We start from the raw sequence: 19,031 nt of genomic DNA, 5'->3' as shown, positions 1-19,031 counted from the left end.
GATTAAGTTCAAAGTATGCTGAAAGTATGCATATATTTTTTGGGGAAAATCATTTCCAAACTAAATATGACTAAAATAACGAACTAACGAACGGACGGACAGTTGAAAACTAATATGCCTCCCTTCGGGGGCATAAAAAGTATAAAAGGAAAGTACAGAATCAAACAGTATAAAGTGGGAAAAATAATACTTTAAACAATCAGATAAAATAGTAAATCTTGACTTGAGAATGGGGAATTCATATTCATGTAAAAGTGAATGCCAAGAAGAAGAAAAAGAAAAAAAAGTTTGGTGTAAAAAGAAAAACAACCTGGAATGGTATTTGAACATCATTTATGGAAAGAAATGTGAATTCAAAACAGAAACGGAAAAGGCTGAGTTTATTCAGACAGAAGTAAGAAGATTCGTATTTGAATGACATTTATGAAAAGGAATGTGAATTCAAAATAGAACAGGAGGAGCTAGGTTGAGTTTATTCGGACAGAAGAAGATTCCTGTAAAAAGAAAAACAAACTGGAATGGTATTTGAATGACATTTATGAAAAGGAATGTGAATTCAAAATAAAACAGGAAGAGGTTGAGTTTATTCAGACTGGGATAGAGACTCTTGTGCAGGATCTTGTTGATCAGATACTAGCACATGACCGTACTACCAAGAGCACTATCATAAAGGGTGGTAGCTTTTATGACGGAACAAAGAACAACTTTCCAGATGAGTTTGACTTTATTCTTCCTCTTCTATCTGCAAGAACACATTTTCCAGCAAGTAATGTATATGGGAAATCCTTACAATATACCTCTCCAAGTGCAACACGGAAACTAGATTTTAAAATATTTGTGGGCAGACATGGTCCGGCATATAAGATGCAGTTCATTGATAGCAATCATTGGGGAGAAAAAAGACCTATACATATAGATCTTGTACCAGCAACCAAGATTATTGATAGTACATTTAATACTCAAAAGAGGTTTGTAGAGAATGTCAGAACTACATGGAGAGAAAATATGAAGCCAAAAACATTCCTTAAAGAGATCTTAGCAGAAGAAAGCTGCCTCTGTGTAAATCGGAATATAGCATTTACTGAGACAGAGCAGCATTTTATGAAGAATATTTTATCAAAGAAACATGTGAAAGTAACCAGAATCTTAAAGTATCTTCTGAATGGAAATGGTGACGGTGAAAAGCTTGAAAAATTCATAAATCAAAGCTATAACCGCATGTATAATGAAACTTATTACACCTCATATCATATAAAAATACTAATGATCTATCATCATGAAGACTGTAGAAATACTGACACTGAAGACTTGAGACCTTGTGTTCTACAGGTGTTGAAGGAAATGAGTAAATACGAATACGAAGATGAGTTTCCTATGTTAAACCACTCCAGTGATAGAAAACGTAGGTTCAGTGTTTTACCATACTTAGAATCCACAATAAAAACTTTAAAGTCAATGCAAACATCAGAAAGTAATTATTATAATTATTATTATAAAGTCAAAATACTGTCAGTTTCAAGACAATATTTGGACTCTGTGTCTGCACCCACCGTGTTTCTCACAAGTTAGATATCTAAATAACTTAAGTAAGTAAAACAAAACTAAGTGACTGTGATGCTGTCTTATATAATGGTACAAATACAAAGTATTACATTAATTTCAAGCAAAGATGTTAAATATTTTTCCCACCACTCGCCCTGCAGGACTAGTAGCCAGTAAAACTACTTTCCCTTAGTGAACAGTCACTCGTACAAATAAAATTACGACTATTTTAATGACTTCTTATTAATACTTTTATGAAAGATGTATTATAAACTACAAACAACTAGCAAATACAACACTCAGTAGACAAATAATATTGTATTGTTCACTATGGAAATTGTATTTATTTTGCTTGAATTTAATTTCTCAGAGAAACATTTTCATTTTTCTGTCGCCTGTTTTTCTTCATCTGTTTGTTTTTGTTTGTTTTGGGTTAAACACCATTTTTCAACAGTATTTCGGTTATGTAACAGCAGACAGTTAGCTGTTAAACCTAACCAGTTTCCTGAATGCTGTTTCAGTACAACCCTGTTCTCTGCAAGTAACTACCAACTTCTCCACATAAATCAGAGATGAAGGACGAATGATTTCAGACACAATGTCTTTTATCAAATCGTCAGGGAGAACATAAACCTCGCCCAGGGCTAGAACTAAACACCCCTAGATCCGCAGTTCTGCGCTCTCCTTATTGAGCTAAGCGGCCGAGCTTTCTTCATCTGTACCAACTGCTTGCTTTCCACTAAACTACGAATGTTTATTAAATTTGTTTTTAATGCTGAAATTGTGCTTTGACAAAGTATGGCAAAATTTTACTGCAGTGACTGCATCGATAGCATTAAATAATAATCACAGTCTAACTTGCACCTGTTAATCATTATTGTAGTGCAACTGAAATCTGAAGCATATACCAGCTTAAAAAGTTGCTAATATGTTTTTTGCAAGGTAATTCAGAATATTTTTTGTTGAATATGATCAAAGGTAAGACATAACAAGAGCACATTGTCTTATGGCTGCAGACACTCATCTGATTTTTTTTGTCTTTGTATAATAGAAAATATTGTCATACCCGTGTGTTTTTACGATTATATTCTCTAAGTCTAAAACATGCCACAATTCTTGCAAAAAGCAGGATGAAATTATGTTTCTTGTTTTACAGAGTAAGCTTTTAATGGTGAACAAGTAGGAAAAACGCTTACCTAAGTACAAAACTTAATCGAGAAATCTGATTTTCTAAGTCCAGAAAGGGCTATAATTTTTGTAAAAAGCAATGTAGAGTTACAGCTCTTGCTGTGCAGAGTCAGCTTTTAATGGCAAATAACTGCTTTGAGTTTAAAAGCAATAGCCTTGACTGTTAAGGAGACAAGTTGACAAAAGCAAAATTTAACTAAGAAATCAGATATTTCTGAAGTCTAAAAGTGGCCATAATTCTTGCAAAAAGCAGAATGGAGATATGCTTCTTGCTGTACAGAGTCAGATACAGATGGTGAACAAGTGTCGAAAGTTTTAGAGCAATAACCTTGATAATTTAGGAGAAAAGCTGACCTCAACATAAAATTTAACCAGGCAACACCACACAGACACCAATCAAGTGATGACATTAACACAGAATTTTTTCATGAAAGAATCAGATGAGCTAACCAAGAAATCTGATGTAACCTTGACCTTTGACCTACTAGCCTAAAAACCAATAGGGGTCATCTGCTGGTCATGATGAACCTCTCTTTCATCTTTCATGACCCTTGGCCCAAGCGTTCTCAGTTATTGTCCAGAAACCATTTAACTGTTCCTAGCCAATCTGACCTTGAACTTTGACCAAATGACCTCAAAATCATTAGAGGTCATCTGCTGGTCAGGATCAATCTCCCTATCAATTTTCCTGATCCTAGGCCCAAGTGTTCTTGAGTTACCACCCGGAAACCATTTACTGTTCCTGGTCACTGTGACCTTGACCTTTGGCCTACTGACCTCAAAATCAATAGGGGTCATCTGCTGGTCATGGCCAACCTTCCTATCAACTCCAATAAGGACCATAATTCTTGCAGAAAACAGGATGGCATTACATTTCTTGCTGTACAGAGTGAGCTATTGATGGTGAACAAGTGTTGCAAGTTTTAAAGCAATAGCTTTTAAGATTTAGGGGAAAGCTGACCTAACATTAAACTTAACAAGGCAACGCCAACACCAACGCCAATCAAGTGATGACAATAATTTATCATTTATCTTTTTTTTGGAAAAATCAGATGAGCTAACGAGAGTGCCCTGTCACAAAATACATGTATTCAGGTTTAAATATTCAGATAATCAGTTACGTATCATAAAAAGATTTGAGTAATTCAAGGGCTGGTTAACAAACTTGGACGAGATATTATGCCCACCAACTTTATCAGCAAGTTTGGTGAAGATCAGATAAACACTGTTCCACTTAGAGGGCGGACAAGGCTAAATTTGCAGATTTGGAGTATTTCAAGGGCCATAATTCAAGAGTGCCTGAAGTAATTTAGCTGGTTATCAAATTTGGATGCGATGCCCACAAACATTATCAGCAAGTTTGGTGAAGATCAGGTAAAAACTGTTCAACTTATACCCCAGTCACACATATGGCGCGGATAACTACGTCTAGCCACGGATAGAAACGTAGTAATCCATATCGATCTGTTCCAATATATACATATAGAGAATAAGTGACCTTTGGTGGCCATGTTTTTTTTTTTTTTTTACAACTCAAAACAATCTTGGTAAAAGGTCACACAAAGACAATTTGTGTGAAATTATTTGGAAATCAGGCTGGCAGTTTCACACAAAAAGATTTTCAAAGTTTCCACTACATGTATAGAAATATAGGGAAATGACCTTGCCCTCTTGGGACCATCTTTTTAAATGAATTGGAATAATTTGAACAATCTTGGTGGAGGTCATACACGGACCATTTGTGTAAAATTATTTCAGTATCAGGCCAGCCCTCTGGGGACCATCTTTTTAAATGAATTGAAATAATTTGAACAATCTTAGTGGAGTTCATACATGGACCATTTGTGTGAAATTATTTCAATTATCAGGCCTGCAGTTTCACCCATGCATTTAAAGTTTCCACTATATACACCATAAAGGGAAAAGTGACCATGCCCCTGGTGGCCATGTTTTTTGATAAAGCAGAATAATTTATATAATCTTGTTAGAAGGTTACATAAAGACCATTTGTGTGAAATTATTTTAAAATCAGATAATTGGTATAGGAGAAGATGTTGTTTGAAGATATTTCTATTGTTAGCTCTATGGCTCCTATGTGCAACCAAGAAGAACTGTTTGAACAATTTAAGTAGAGAACCGCCCATGGAACATCCATGCCAAGTTCTATCAAAATCCATTCAGTGCTTTTAGAGGAGATATCGTTTTACTGGATGCATGCATAACATACACAGTGTGATCACCACAGTCCACCATTAGCACTTTGCACTCTGGTCAGCTAAAAAAAATTTTCAGGAGCAGAAGTTCACATGCTGGATGATATTCCAACATAGTTTTATGACTCTAGGCGGTATAACAAATCCATAACTCTGTTCTGGTTGAGTGGAATCCCAAACAGAACACCAGGTGTGCATTTTTAAATGTTATATAACAATATAACTCTAAGTTAAATACTTCTTGAGATACATGCAACATAAACTTGTATCCCATTTATGTATATTTCTGACAATCAAGGGCCATAACTCTGGTCTAACTGATAGAAGTCTCAAACGAAATCCCAGATACAATACTTCACATGCAGCATAATATTCCTGATGTTTCATGACCCTTGATCAAATACTTTCCGAGATATGTGCGACACAACCTTTATGGATATTTATGCATATTTTTGACTAAGTCAATGGCCATAACTCTGGTCTGACTGAGTAATATCTTTAACAAAACCCAAGATGCACAACTTCACATGCTGAATAATATTCCTGTAATGTCTCATAATCCGGGTCAAATACTTCTTGAAATACCATACACGCAACACAAAGGATCCTTTAGGCCCTTTTAGCATATTTTTTCAACATTGTGTCTGAAATCATTAGTCCTCCACCTCTGATAATTCATGTGGGGAATCTGGCAATTACTTGCGGAGAACAGGTTTGTACTGGTACAGAATCCAGGAACACTGGTTAGGTTAACTGCCTGCTGTTACATTACTGAAATACTGTTGAAAACGGCTTAAACCCAAAACAAACTTACAAATGCATATTTTTGACTTTAACCCAAAACAAACCAACAAATGCATATGGCCATTACAAATAACAAACCCTGCTGCACAGCTTCCTGTGCTGAACATCAATCCTGTGAGGTTTGACGACTCTGGGTCAAATACTTATTTTGCCATATGAATGGCACAAATTCAGACAAATGGATGAAGGATAAATCTAAGGGCTCTTTCAAAATTTTCCCTGACTGCAAACAGTCGACCCCCTCTCATTAGATGTAAGACTAAAAACTTTACCTGATTGCAAACAGTGGGTCCTCTCTCATTTTAGACTGGGCATCCTTCTCAATGTTGTGCTGAATTCTCTCACTGAACAATGCTCCATAGCTGTCTGAAATCAAACATAAATACTACTTAACCCTTAGCTTGCTGCAGGCGAATTTAACAGCCTTTGCAAACAGCTTGGAACCAGATCAGACGCCGATTAAATCGGCGTCTGATCAGGTTCCAAGCTGTTTGCTACTCTGACAATATTTCTTCCAATTTTGGAGCAAATTGAATGAACTTTACAATTTTAGCAGACGACATTTCCAGCAGACGACAATTTATCTAGCATGCTAAAGTTTAAGTATTACAACACAAGCATACATATCAAACACTGTGAAACAATCAGCTAGAAATTAGAACACAGGAATAAATTACAAGGCAACATAATGTGTAAATATTTGGTTGATTTAGTTTAAATACTGAATATTTTATTAACATGTATGACTTGGGTGCAATGCCGCTTTTCAATAGTATTTCAGTTATATAAATGACAGCCAGTAGTCCTTGCAAATGTCCTTGAATTCTGTATCATTATCAACTTGTTCCCATAACCAAGTAAAATTCATATTTCAGTATCGAGATAAGCTATATAGTAACATGATACTGACAAGGCTAGATCTTCATAACTGCCCAGGGCAGGTAACAGTAGAGTGCTGGCAAGCAAAAATTCATACTCAGTTGCCCGTGGGGCAGGCAAAATATATGAAAGATCACAAGAAATAATTTTAAAAATATCTTGCACTAATATATTTATTGCTATTGTGCCAAGTTTTTTTTAAATCATTTTGGGAATGCCACCAAAATGTCCTAGAATTTGTCCAAATTGGGAAAAATTCAAATGAAACAATGATCCATACAATGTATAAAGATATCATTTTGGAGTATATTGATGGTATTTCAATAACATTTCAACAATATATTCTTTTTTTTATTCCATACCGATATCACAGTAGCAAAACTATTATAAAACAGCAAAACCTTATGTATTAACAATCATTTGGGAACTTTCAGTTCACAACTGGAGAAAAAACACATACTTTTTGAATTTGAGACTGCCTTTTTTACCAGAGGTAGCTTTATAGTGGAAAAACATATCACCATGTTAAATTTCGGCAAGCAAATATTGGGATTGGGCAAGAAAAAATAATAATTGAAGTTGCCCTATACAGAGTTACTTACCTTCTTTTGTCTCTTCTTTCTCCTCAAACTTGTCCAGTCTCTTTCCCAGAAGATAGTCCTCTGTGTCAGGTTTATTTTGCTTGTACATCCACTGTAAAGGTTCATCTTCCTTCCTGTACATTTATAAAGTTTAAATTTCAACATTAAAAGTTTATGTAAAGTTTGGGCAAAATCTGTTTATAAATAGACTTTCTGCAGACTGCCAGGTATCTGAACATTAATTTTTCACTTGGCATGGCAACAGAGGTCTAAATTAAAGCTAGTCTCTGTTTAAATTTCATTGATGATGTATTTTTGACATTTTGGTAGGAAAAATGGGACAGCAGGTTGTATTTGGTGAAGTGAAGCTCAATTTTAGTATGAGTAGTACTTCCAGGTCACAGCAGTGTGATTTTGATGTGATTTTACAGTAAGTAAATGTGACCAGAGAAATTTCTCTTAGAAGATACATGACACCTACTTTTCATTTTATATCAGTTTTATCATAACTCTTTAAAATTTGGTAAGGATTTGTTCTCTGAAATTGGTCTAGCTATGTTTGGTAGCTGTTTAAAAAATGTCAGTTTTATATAGAATATATAGGGAAAACTATTTACCCGTTTGTGACCTGCAAAATCTTTTAGACTGTATCAAATGACAAATCTTTAGACTGTATCAATTTGTTTATTTGTTTTGGGTTTGAACGCCATTTTTCAACAGTATTTGAGTCATGTAACGGCGGGCAGTTAACCTAACCAGTGTTCCTGGATTCTGTACTAGTACAAACCTGTTCTACACAAGTTACTGCCAACTTCCCCACATGAATTATCAGAGGTGGAGGATGAATGATTTCAGACACAATGTCTTTTATCGTATTGTCATGGAGAACATAGGCCCTGTCCGGGGATTGAACTTGCAACCCCGTAATCTATAGACAAACGCTCTCCCTACTGAGCCAAGTGGGCTGTATCAAACTTGCAACAACTTACAACAGCTGTTACAGCTCACAAAATTATACTAAGGTACTAAGGTGGAAGGGTATTTTTTCGTTTGCTTATACCGGTAGTCCTTTTTATAAAAGGCAATTTCAGACTGGAATTATAAGCATTTGTACACTATTTCACTCATAACAAGAGCTGTTACAGGAGACAGCGCGCTCGACTATTTCGTTGCCAGATAGTGAAACTGGGCACATCTGAGGAAACTAGAGCTGTCACTGGAGTGTTTAATGACTCCAATTGTGGATGAAGATATTGCACAATATCCTGAGTATATGTCAAAAATATCAACTTAGAGAATTAAGAGAGGTAAAGATAAAATGTATCAAAACACCATATAAGTGTGTGTGTGTGTTCGGGTTTAACGTCTTTTTCAACAGTTTTTTAGTCATATAAACGTTGGTGTCTACTTGTAGCAGTGAGCACAATGCCCAACTTTATAGTGCTGCCTCACTAGAATATCACGCCGTAGACACGTGGCACGATACCCCACCCAGTCACATTATACTGACACTGGGCTGACCAGTCCTAGCACTATCCTCTTAATGCTGAGCGCCAAGCGAGGAAGCTACTAGTACCATTTTTTACGTCTTTGGTATGACGCGACCGGGCACTATATAAGTGTTTCCTTAGCAAAAAGGGGCATAATTCATTAAATATTGGTGCCAGAGTTATGCACCTTGTGTCATATGTTGTGGGTGATGATGTTAAACAACTATTTTAAGTCTGAATCAAATCCATTCAGTAATAACAGAGACAGAGTGAAAGTGCATCAAAACTTTTAACCTAAAATTCTAAGTAAAAAGGGGGAATAATTACTGAAAAATTGGTGCCAAAGTTATGCACCTTGCATCATATGGTGTGGGTGATGATGCTGAACAACTATTTTAAGTTTGAATCAAATCCATTCAGTAATAACAGAGACGGAGTGAAAGTGCATCAAAACTTTAACCTAAAATTCTAAGTAAAAAGGGAAAATAATTCATGAAAAATTGGTTCCAGAGTTATGCACCTTGTGTCATATGATAAGGGTAATGATGCTGAACAATTGTTTAAGTTTGAATCAGATCCATTCAGTAATAACAGAGATAGAGTGAAAGTGCATAAAACTTTAACCTGAAATTCTAAGTAAAAAGGGGAATAATTCATGAAAAATTGTGCCAGAGTTACGCATCTTGTGTCACATGATGTGGGTGATGATGCTGAACAACTATTTTAAGTTTGAATCAAATCCATTCAGTAATAACAGAGGTAGAGTGAAAGTGCACCAAAACTTTAACCTGAAATTCTAAGTAAAAAGGGGGAATAATTCATTAAACAAGAGCTGTCCGTAAGACAGCCAAGCTCGACTATTCGAAGTATTGTCACAGAAGCAGGAAATTATTACCCAAAACGTTAAACATCAAAAAAGTTTTAAGTTCGAAAGGGGACATAATTTGACCAAAATACATATCAGAGTTATGGGACTTGATGTTATCAACTAGTTTTATAACCCCGAAGAAACATGTTAAGTTTCAATTCAATATCTGCATTAGTTTTGGGGACAGTAACTTGCATGTAAAACTTTAACCAGAATTTTCTAAGTCCAAAAGGGGGCATAATTTGCTCAAAATACATGTTAAGAGTTATGGAACTTGACCCAGTGAGGTTGGTAATTGACCTAGAAAAAGAATAAATAAGTTTCAAAGCTATATGCCTTTTGGTAATAGCTGTATGTACTTGCACGCAAAACTTTAACAAGGATTTTCTAAGTCCAAAAGGGGGCATAATTTGCCCAAAATACATTTCAGAGTTATGGAACTTGGTGCTATCAACTAGTTTTATAACCCGGAATACACATGTGAAGTTTCAATTTAATATCTGTAGTAGTTTTGGAGATAGTTACTTGCATGTAAAACTTTAACCAGGATTTTCTGAGTCTAAAAGGGGGCATAATTTGACCAAAATACATGTCAGATTTATTGGACTTGACCCAGTGAGGTAGGTAATTGATCTAGAAAAAGAAAAAATAAGTTTCAAATCTATATGCCTTTTAGTAATAGCTGTATGTACTTGCACGCAAAACTTTAACCAGAATTTTCTAAGTCCAAAAGGGGGCATAATTTGGCCAAAATGAAGGTCAGAGTTATGGGACTTGGTGCTATCAACTAGTTTTATAACCCCGAAGACACATGTGAAGTTTTAATTCAATATCTGCATTAGTTTTTGAGATAGTAACTTGCATGTAAAACTTTAACCAGAATTTTCTAAGTCCAAAAGGGGGCATAATTTGCTCAAAATACATGTTAGAGTTATGGAACTTGACCCAGTGAGGTTGGTAATTGACCTAGAAAAAGAATAAATAAGTTTCAAAGCTATATGCCTTTAAATGATAGCTGTATGTACTTGCATGCAAAAACTTAACCAAGGTGTGACGCCGACGCCAGGGTGAGTAGAACAGCTAGACTATTCTTCGAATAGTCGAGCTAAAAATGGTGCCAGAGTTATGCACCTTGTGTCATATGATGTGGCTGATGATGTTGAACAACTATTTTAAGTCTGAATCAAATCCAATCAGTAATAACAGAGATAGTGTGAAAGTGCATCAAAACTTTAACCTGAAAATCTAAGTGAAAAGGGGGGATAATTCACGAAATATTGAAGCCAGAGTTATGGCCCTTACGTCAGATGATGTGGATGATGAGGAGGAATAATTATTTCAAGTTTGAATCAAATCCATCAAGTAATTACAGAGATAAGTTGAAAAAAGAGAAAGTGTAAAAAAACTTTAACCAAGGAGGAGACGCGGAAAGACGCCGACGCCGGGTCGAGTAGGATAGCTCTCCTTATACTTAGTATAGTCGAGCTAAAAAGGTGAACCAGATTTCAGTCGTGCAAATTTAATGATAAAATTTTTTATTTGTGATTTATACCTAGGCCTGCATCACCTAAGTTTCAAATCAACTAAAACTTATTTATTCAAACCAATGTTTTTTCTTATTAGGAAATAAAATATTAGCCTTTTACAGACCTTTAACTCTTACCCTGCTAAATTTCTATAATAAACTTGTCCATCTTTAAAGCTGGACAGTCAAATTAACTGTTAAAAGGGGTGCTAACCAAAAAGAGTCTGACTGAACGGCGAGCAGTGCAGATCATGATCACAAAGGCAGTATAAGTTGTGTCCAGCATGACAAGGGTTAAAGTCCAGTGTTAAATCCTGTTACAAATAAGTCAGTATTCTAAATATAAAATATGTTTAACATATAAAAATACTAACCCTTTTTCCTTCAACAGTTCCTTCATCTTTCTTCTCTCATCATTATCCATTTCTGCTATATCTCCGTAGTTGCTGGTATTTTGAAGTTTCTAAGCTGTAAGTATTTATAAATGTAAATTAATTACATTACATGTACATCTGAACCATTACACAGCTAAATTTCTATAATGAACTAGTCCATCTTCCAGTTTGAACAGTACCATTATTATAGGTTATAATGCAGTAGTTCGGTAAACAAGAGCTGTCCGTAAGACAGCCAAACTCGACTATTCGAAATATTGTCACAGAAGCAGGAAATTATTACCCAAAATGTTAAATATCAAAAGAGTTTTAAGTTCGAAAGGGGACATAATTTGACCAAAATACATATCAGAGTTATGGGACTTGATGTTATCAACTAGTTTTATAACCCCGAAGAAACATGTTAAGTTTCAATTCAATATCTGCATTAGTTTTGGGGATAGTAACTTGCATGTATAACTTTAACCAGAATTTTCTAAGTCCAAAAGGGGGCATAATTTGCTCAAAATACATGTTAAGAGTTATGGAACTTGACCCAGTGAGGTTGGTAATTGACCTAGAAAAAGAATAAATAAGTTTCAAAGCTATATGCCTTTTGGTAATAGCTGTATGTACTTGCACACAAAACTTTAACCAGGATTTTCTAAGTCCAAAAGGGGGCATAATTTGCCCAACATACATGTCAGAGTTATGGGACTTGGTGCTATCAACTAGTTTTATAACCCCGAAGACACATGTGAAGTTTCAATTTAATATCTGTAGTAGTTTTGGAGATAGTAACTTGCATGTAAAACTTTAACCAGGATTTTCTAAGTCCAAAAGGGGGCATAATTTGCCCAAAATACATGTCAGAGGCCCAAAATACATGTCAGAGTTATGGGACTTGACCCAGTGAGGTAGGTAATTGATCTAGAAAAAGAAAAAATAAGTTTCAAATCTATATGCCTTTTAGTAATAGTTGTATGTACTTGCACGCAAAACTTTAACCAGAATTTTCTAAGTCCAAAAGGGGGCATAATTTGGCCAAAATACATGTCAGAGTTATGTGACTTGACCCAGTGAGGTAGGTAATTGATCTAGAAAAAGAAAAAATAAGTTTCAAATCTATATGCCTTTTAGTAATAGCTGTATGTACTTGCACGCAAAACTTTAACCAGAATTTTCTAAGTCCAAAAGGGGGCATAATTTGGCCAAAATGAAGGTCAGAGTTATGGGACTTGGTGCTATCAACTAGTTTTATAACCCCGAAGACACATGTGAAGTTTCAATTCAATATCTGCATTATTTTTGGAGATAGTAACTTGCATGTAAAACTTTAACCAGAATTTTCTAAGTCCAAAAGGGGGCATAATTTGCTCAAAATACATGTTAGAGTTATGGAACTTGACCCAGTGAGGTTGGTAATTGACCTAGAAAAAGAATAAATAAGTTTCAAAGCTATATGCCTTTAAATGATAGCTGTATGTACTTGCATGCAAAAACTTAACCAAGGTGTGACGCCGACGCCGACGCCGACGCCAGGGTGAGTAGAATAGCTAGACTATTCTTCGAATAGTCGAGCTAAAAATGTGCTTCCATGGTGTAGTTGAAAGAAGTCCCTAATAAATAGATCCTAATTTTTTCCAATTTTCGCGCATTTGTGCGTAAATCGGGGGCCAAATGGGCATTATTTCACTCGTGGATTTAATTTTACATAAAATAGGACACTTTTCATGCTAATATTCGCATGTTTTCGAGTTGTTTACTTGAAAGCAAAAGTAGGGTGTTTATTCTGTGGATCGCTTTCTGAAATGCGGCAATATGAGGGTACCTGACTTCAGTTGACTTGCATTTCACTGCATACTATTCAACACCCCTTTTTCTTTTCGTTTTCTTGAAGCAAATGTATGGATATCTTCATTATCTTGTGGAAAATAGGTCTACAACGGAGTGAAAATATAGAAACTGTAACAAAATTGTTCTGAAGTAGGTGAATTTTATATGAAACAAAAAACAATTTCTTTTATTGGTATATAGCCTTAACTGTTAAAAGGGGTGCTTACCAAAAAGATACTGACTGAATGGCGAACAGTGCAGATCTTGATCAGACTGCATGGATGTGCAGGCTGATCATGATCTACACTGGTTGCAAAGGCAGAATCAATCTGTCTGGCATAAAAGAGTCACACATTTTCATCGAATTTGTTTCATTAAGATCACACTCTCTAACATGTCTTGAATTTCTTCTTAACCAGTTTAATTTTTACTTCACTAAATTTTAACTTAAAACTAGCTTAGACAGAAAGAAGATTCGGTTTTGTTGATGTATAACCTATTTAATTACGAAGTGCCAATTTCATCTAATGGCGGATGTTATCCCAGCAAACAAAAAAGAAAAATACTTGACGGAGTATCCAGTGTCAAAGTGTTATTCCTACAGCGATGTACTGGGGTGCCCTACCTTGCCCTTTACAGTTTACACTGCCGCCTGCTGCCCTTAAAATGTGCCCACCTGCCTTTAATCTTCTGCTAAATCCCACCCTTTAACCCTTACCATGCTAAACACGACTGACTCTGCCTTTGCAACCAGCGTAGATCATGTTTGTTTGTTTGTTTGTTTTGGGTTTAACCCCATTTTTCAACAGTATTGATCTGAACTGGTCGCCATTCAGTTAGTATGTTTTTGGTAAGTACCCCTTTTAACAGTTAATGGTAATGTCCAAATTGAAAGATGGATGATTTCATCATAGAAATAAAGCTTGGTAAGGGTTAAAGTGTACCTGTTGTATCCTTCAGACATCCCTTGATTTTCAGATAAGAAAATTATGTCACTGAGCCTACACAAAGATAACAATTATTGATGAAGTGTGAAAATTAATCGATAAGAGTACTGATCCGATGTTACATGTCAAACAGATGCTAAATTTCAACAAATTGTCCATAAGCAGCAAACTGATTAGACCACAAAGCACATGCAATCTTTAAATTAAATTGAAATTGAAAATAAAGAGACTTTTGTTAGAAATAGTATATATCAATGCAGTCTGATGCTATCACAAATTAAACTGAAAAATGTACAGATTGTAATGATATTTTAAAGCAAAAATAAGTTTAGATTGTCTGATCAACACTTCTAAAACACCCAATGTTGTATGCAATTTTTCAGTAATTTTAATGCTTTAAAAAAAACTGACTGTCAGTATACATTTTTATCTAAATAATGTCAAAATTTGATAAACTATCTTTGATTTACCATAAGCTGCCAAGTAAACTGAATAAGAGCTGTCTGTAAGACAACCATGCAGTGCTCAACTATTCGAAATATTGTCCCAGAACAGGGCTCCAGATAATTTTTTTGGCCAATGAGTATTTACTCATCATATTTTTTGTGAAAGAGTAAAATTGTAAAATCTGAAATTGACTGGGAGTAATCTTACTCCTGAAAATTTATAATGAATGTGAACAAAAATTCAGAAATGAGTTTTATTTATGTAACGTATTTATTGGGTACATAACACCCATGAATTTGCTTGCAGTTCAGTTTCAATTCATTCAATATTTAAGTTTTTGATTCTTTTTTATCCCTTGGCTTGCTTTGGCTTCATTCACCAAAAAATATAAAAGTCCAGTATTCAATAAAGATCTACCTTTAGTTATATTTTTGGGATTATTTTTGTTGGTTTAAAGAATTCATAGTGTTTGTTCACTTTTCCATTCTTAGAAAAAGACATTTTTATTGTTTACTCCACAGTGGAAGTTGATATTTTAAATCAACGCCGCTTTAAAATACACTACCGTACCGTCAATATTAATTCCCAACTATCTGATTTACTCACACATCCAGTGTATAATAAAGTTTAACCTTGGTCTACTGAGTACCATTCAATGCGTGTGTACGTTCAATGTGGAAGAATGCCTACCGTGCTCTGTTACATAAAGCATCCAGACAAATCAGATTTTGTTTACGCTAGTAAAAAGTAATTGCGTGCCTTTCTGCAATTTCGTATACATTTTTATACGCTTAAAAATTATCAAACATGCATATATGCATTAATTCAAAGCGTAATTTACGCTAATACGCATCTTATCTGGAGCCCTGCAAAAGCAGGAAAATATTACACTAAATAATAAAATATCTATAGAGTTTCAATCCAGTATCTGCAATAGGTTTGGAGTATCTTGCATGCAAAACTTTAACCAGAAGTTTTAAGTTCAAAAGGGGACATAATTTGAACAAAATGCATGTCAAAGTTATGGGACTAACGCAATCAACTTGTTTTATAACCTCGAAGGTACATGTGAAGTTTCAATTTAAAATCTGCATTTGTTCTGCACTTAGTAACTTGCACGTAAAACTTTAACCAGGCATGATTTTCCCAATATACAGGTCAGAGTTATGGGACTTGATGCTATCAATTAGTTTTGTAACCCTGAAGACACATGTGAAGTTTCAATTCAATATCTGCATTAGTTTTGGAGATAGTAACTTGCATGTAAAACTTTAACCAGGATTTTCTAAGTCCAAATGGGGGCATAATTTGCTCAAAATACATGTCATGCAGAGTTATGGGACTTGACCAAGTGAGGTTGGTAATTGACTTAGAAAAAGAAAAAACAAGTTTCAAAGCTATATACCTTCAAATAGCCATATGTACTTGCATGCAGAACTTTAACCAAGGTGTGACGCCGATGCTAACGCCAGGGTGAGTAGAATAGCTAGACTATTCTTCGAATAGACTTGCTAATAAATATGTTTTGGATAAAAAAGAAAACTTTACAAAACAGTATAAAAATTTTCTGTTAATGAAACAGTGTTCCGCCGAGATCAAAACTGGACATTTTTGGGCGCTTAACTGGTGGGGACACAATTATGTCCCTTTCATACCAAAATATAGGGACATTTTATGAATTTTGGGGACAACAATTTTTGGAGCAAATATCATCAAAATATATCACAAATTAATGGCTATATCATCTAGTTTATATATCCAAACTTCTGTAACCATTTAAAATTTTGATTTACAGTGTATGCTGAGAGCAGTCTCCATTTTATCGTGTCGTAAATGTCGTAAATTGGTTAAAGTTTTAACCAGTAAGGGACCTCAATTTTTCATACTATTTGTATGAATAACTTAATGACATTTTTAAGAGAAAAGAAAGTTACAGGAAATGAATAGTTTGACAAAAACAAATATTGTGAAAACATTTATCAGCTCTTTTATTACTAATATTAGTCCAAATAATAGGACATTTTGGGACCTCATGATAACTTTGACTGCCGCTGTCCCTTTACATCCAAACTTATCCTACATATTTCTGTTTGGAAATCCCTACTGGATGATATCCTTTGGGAACTTTTCTGGCACATGATGTACAATCTTTTTATGGTTTGACAGGTAGTACATGTAGTGTAGCCAGGCGTCACATTCATCAAATCTTGCTCTTAAATGTATCTTATATCTCAATGAAATGCATGATTTCTAATATACTAACTTTAACTGGATGATTTTGACGTACTTGTTTGAGATTTGTGCGACAACAACAGATTGCGTAAAATGTATCGGCTGCGGTATACGTCACATGAGCTGCACGTGCGGCTATCGCTACATTTGTTGTAAAAGCATACCACCACTGGTCGGTGTTGAACAAAGCATGATAATTCTTTTTTCATTTGTGCTTCTGCAGAGAGCTATTTATCGAGATACCGCGAGCATAGGTTGCACCACTCTGCACCATGTCATCATTTTGTCATGAGCTATATTTTATTTTATTCTATGCCATTTAGAGGTAGAAATAATATTAGAACATTTAGCACTGTCAAACCTTAGACCCAACAAGAGTGAAACTAAATAACGCCTTCAAATCCAAATTTTTAGTTTTGAGATTATCGCGAAAACCCATTACAACAGGTTATATCTTACAATTTAAAATCCATTCTTACAAATTTACATCAAGAACATTAAATTACCTACAAAGTCGGAGATTACTTCCACCTGAACGCCGTTTCTTGCATCTATATTAGAAAAACGAATAAAAAGAAAAACTACGACCCGGTAATTGATACACAACTTCCAGTATTCCGTTGTGTAAACGTCATCAAAGGTACGCACAAATTTCCCCTTCTGGGTCCGGGTTCGATTCCCGAAAGCAGCACTGGTATTGACACTATTTTTTATTTGTCTCTGATAAACTAATTTTATCTTTTATTTATTTTTATAATACGTTTTCATTGCAAGTAGATCTACACAACACCAAATCTCCTTTGAAAATGTGGGTTTCTTGGTTAATGTGTTTAGTTTTAGGGTCCCCTTGTATTTTTGAAATTTTACACAACTTTTACATGGAAAATGTTGCTTTAATATAAATATAACTACTTTAACTCGTAACACAATTTGCAAAGACTCCTACAAATTCTCATTCTATCCAAGGAATGTTAGACAGTGAAACATGTTGCCTATCACAGCTCATGAATCAGCCACAGTTGACACGTTTAAAATCATCATCACCGTGCCTGTTATTGTCTCAACCATAGGATATTAAACAGCAACAGTTACTATTCATTCTACTGTACAAAAGTTTATTTTAATTGTGTAAATAAAAAAAAGAAAAAAAACAACTTTAGCACCTGTAGGGGAGAACGGGGTTGAATGTGCCACGGGTTGGTTGTGCCACACGTGAATTTCCATCTTTATTGAAGAGCTGTGACGGAATAGGCAAATATTTTAAACCTGCCATTTTTCAAATACACTTCTTGGAAAGCACAGGCATTGTAATCAAAAGGACAACGAAACTGTGTTTGAAAAACCAATTTGCACCGCTATATGTAAATTTTGATGTTATTTCACATTTGTGTTCTGACAGTACGTTATTATGTTTTTTTTTGACATAAGATATATTATGAAATTCCGAATTTTGAGATGTGTGATTACAGAAATATTAAAAGGTTAAATGCCATATAGTTTTATAATGCTATACTATACTGTATGGTAAGGGTAAACCCCGCAAATGGTACCCCGAATATTGTCACAACCTACCCCAGATGCGGGACAGGTTGTGACGTTTGACAGGCAGTATTCTTAAACTAAAGACTATATCCGCTGTTGTCACATCTCATGTTTTAACGGAAATGTTATTTCATGTAAACATGGTCTTGATGTGCTGATAAACTGAAACAACGCCCGAGAAGAAGGCAAACTATGAAAAATGGCACATTCTACCCCGTTAAATTTCAAATGTACAAACGTACACTATATTTTTTAGTTGTTTTAAATTCAACAGCGGCTACACATAATCTTCGTTATTATGAGGGAGTGTAGTATTCAAAAGAAGAGGAAGAAGAAGCAAGCGAAGCAGGTTTATCTTTCTTTACAAAGTTCCAATGTTTCTCAGATCTTCATTTTTAAATCGCATAGAATACACCCGACATGTCCTCATCCCAAGTCCCCTCCTCATTTCCTGTATCCTGGTTGCTTTGTATTGCACTTTTGATGTTATTCCCAGTAACCCTACATCTCATGCTGGTACTAGGTTGCTGGTATCTGCTGCTAACTGTGGATAATGATATTCC

General features: G+C 35.0%; 1 protein-coding gene across 3 annotated transcripts in view; it reads right to left on the bottom strand.

The window, feature by feature from the left end:
• The window catches only part of LOC123538466 (pre-mRNA-splicing factor CWC25 homolog), a 30,129-nt gene extending 12,555 nt beyond the window's left edge, over window positions 1-17,574 (bottom strand). Inside the window, exons 1-5 of one of the 3 annotated variants that reach the window (XM_053530103.1) lie at window positions 17,433-17,529; window positions 13,296-13,404; window positions 11,465-11,558; window positions 7,229-7,341; window positions 6,020-6,113 (exon numbers count right to left, since the gene is read on the bottom strand). In XM_053530103.1, coding sequence (XP_053386078.1) covers window positions 6,020-6,113; window positions 7,229-7,341; window positions 11,465-11,514 — 257 coding nt within the window. In that variant the 5' untranslated portion in view covers window positions 11,515-11,558; window positions 13,296-13,404; window positions 17,433-17,529. Of the gene's footprint in view, window positions 1-6,019; window positions 6,114-7,228; window positions 7,342-11,464; window positions 11,559-13,295; window positions 13,405-17,432 lie in introns of all 3 variants that reach the window. The other 2 variants (XM_053530101.1, XM_053530102.1) reach the window with 2 other exon arrangements.
• Window positions 17,575-19,031: the final 1,457 nt, after the last annotated feature.

This window comes from Mercenaria mercenaria, chromosome 18 (genome assembly GCF_021730395.1).
Source record: "Mercenaria mercenaria strain notata chromosome 18, MADL_Memer_1, whole genome shotgun sequence".
In the NCBI taxonomy this organism is placed as follows: Eukaryota; Metazoa; Mollusca; class Bivalvia; order Venerida; family Veneridae; genus Mercenaria; species Mercenaria mercenaria.
Note: the sequence above shows the minus strand (reverse complement) of the source record. Positions and strands in the feature narration are given on the sequence as shown.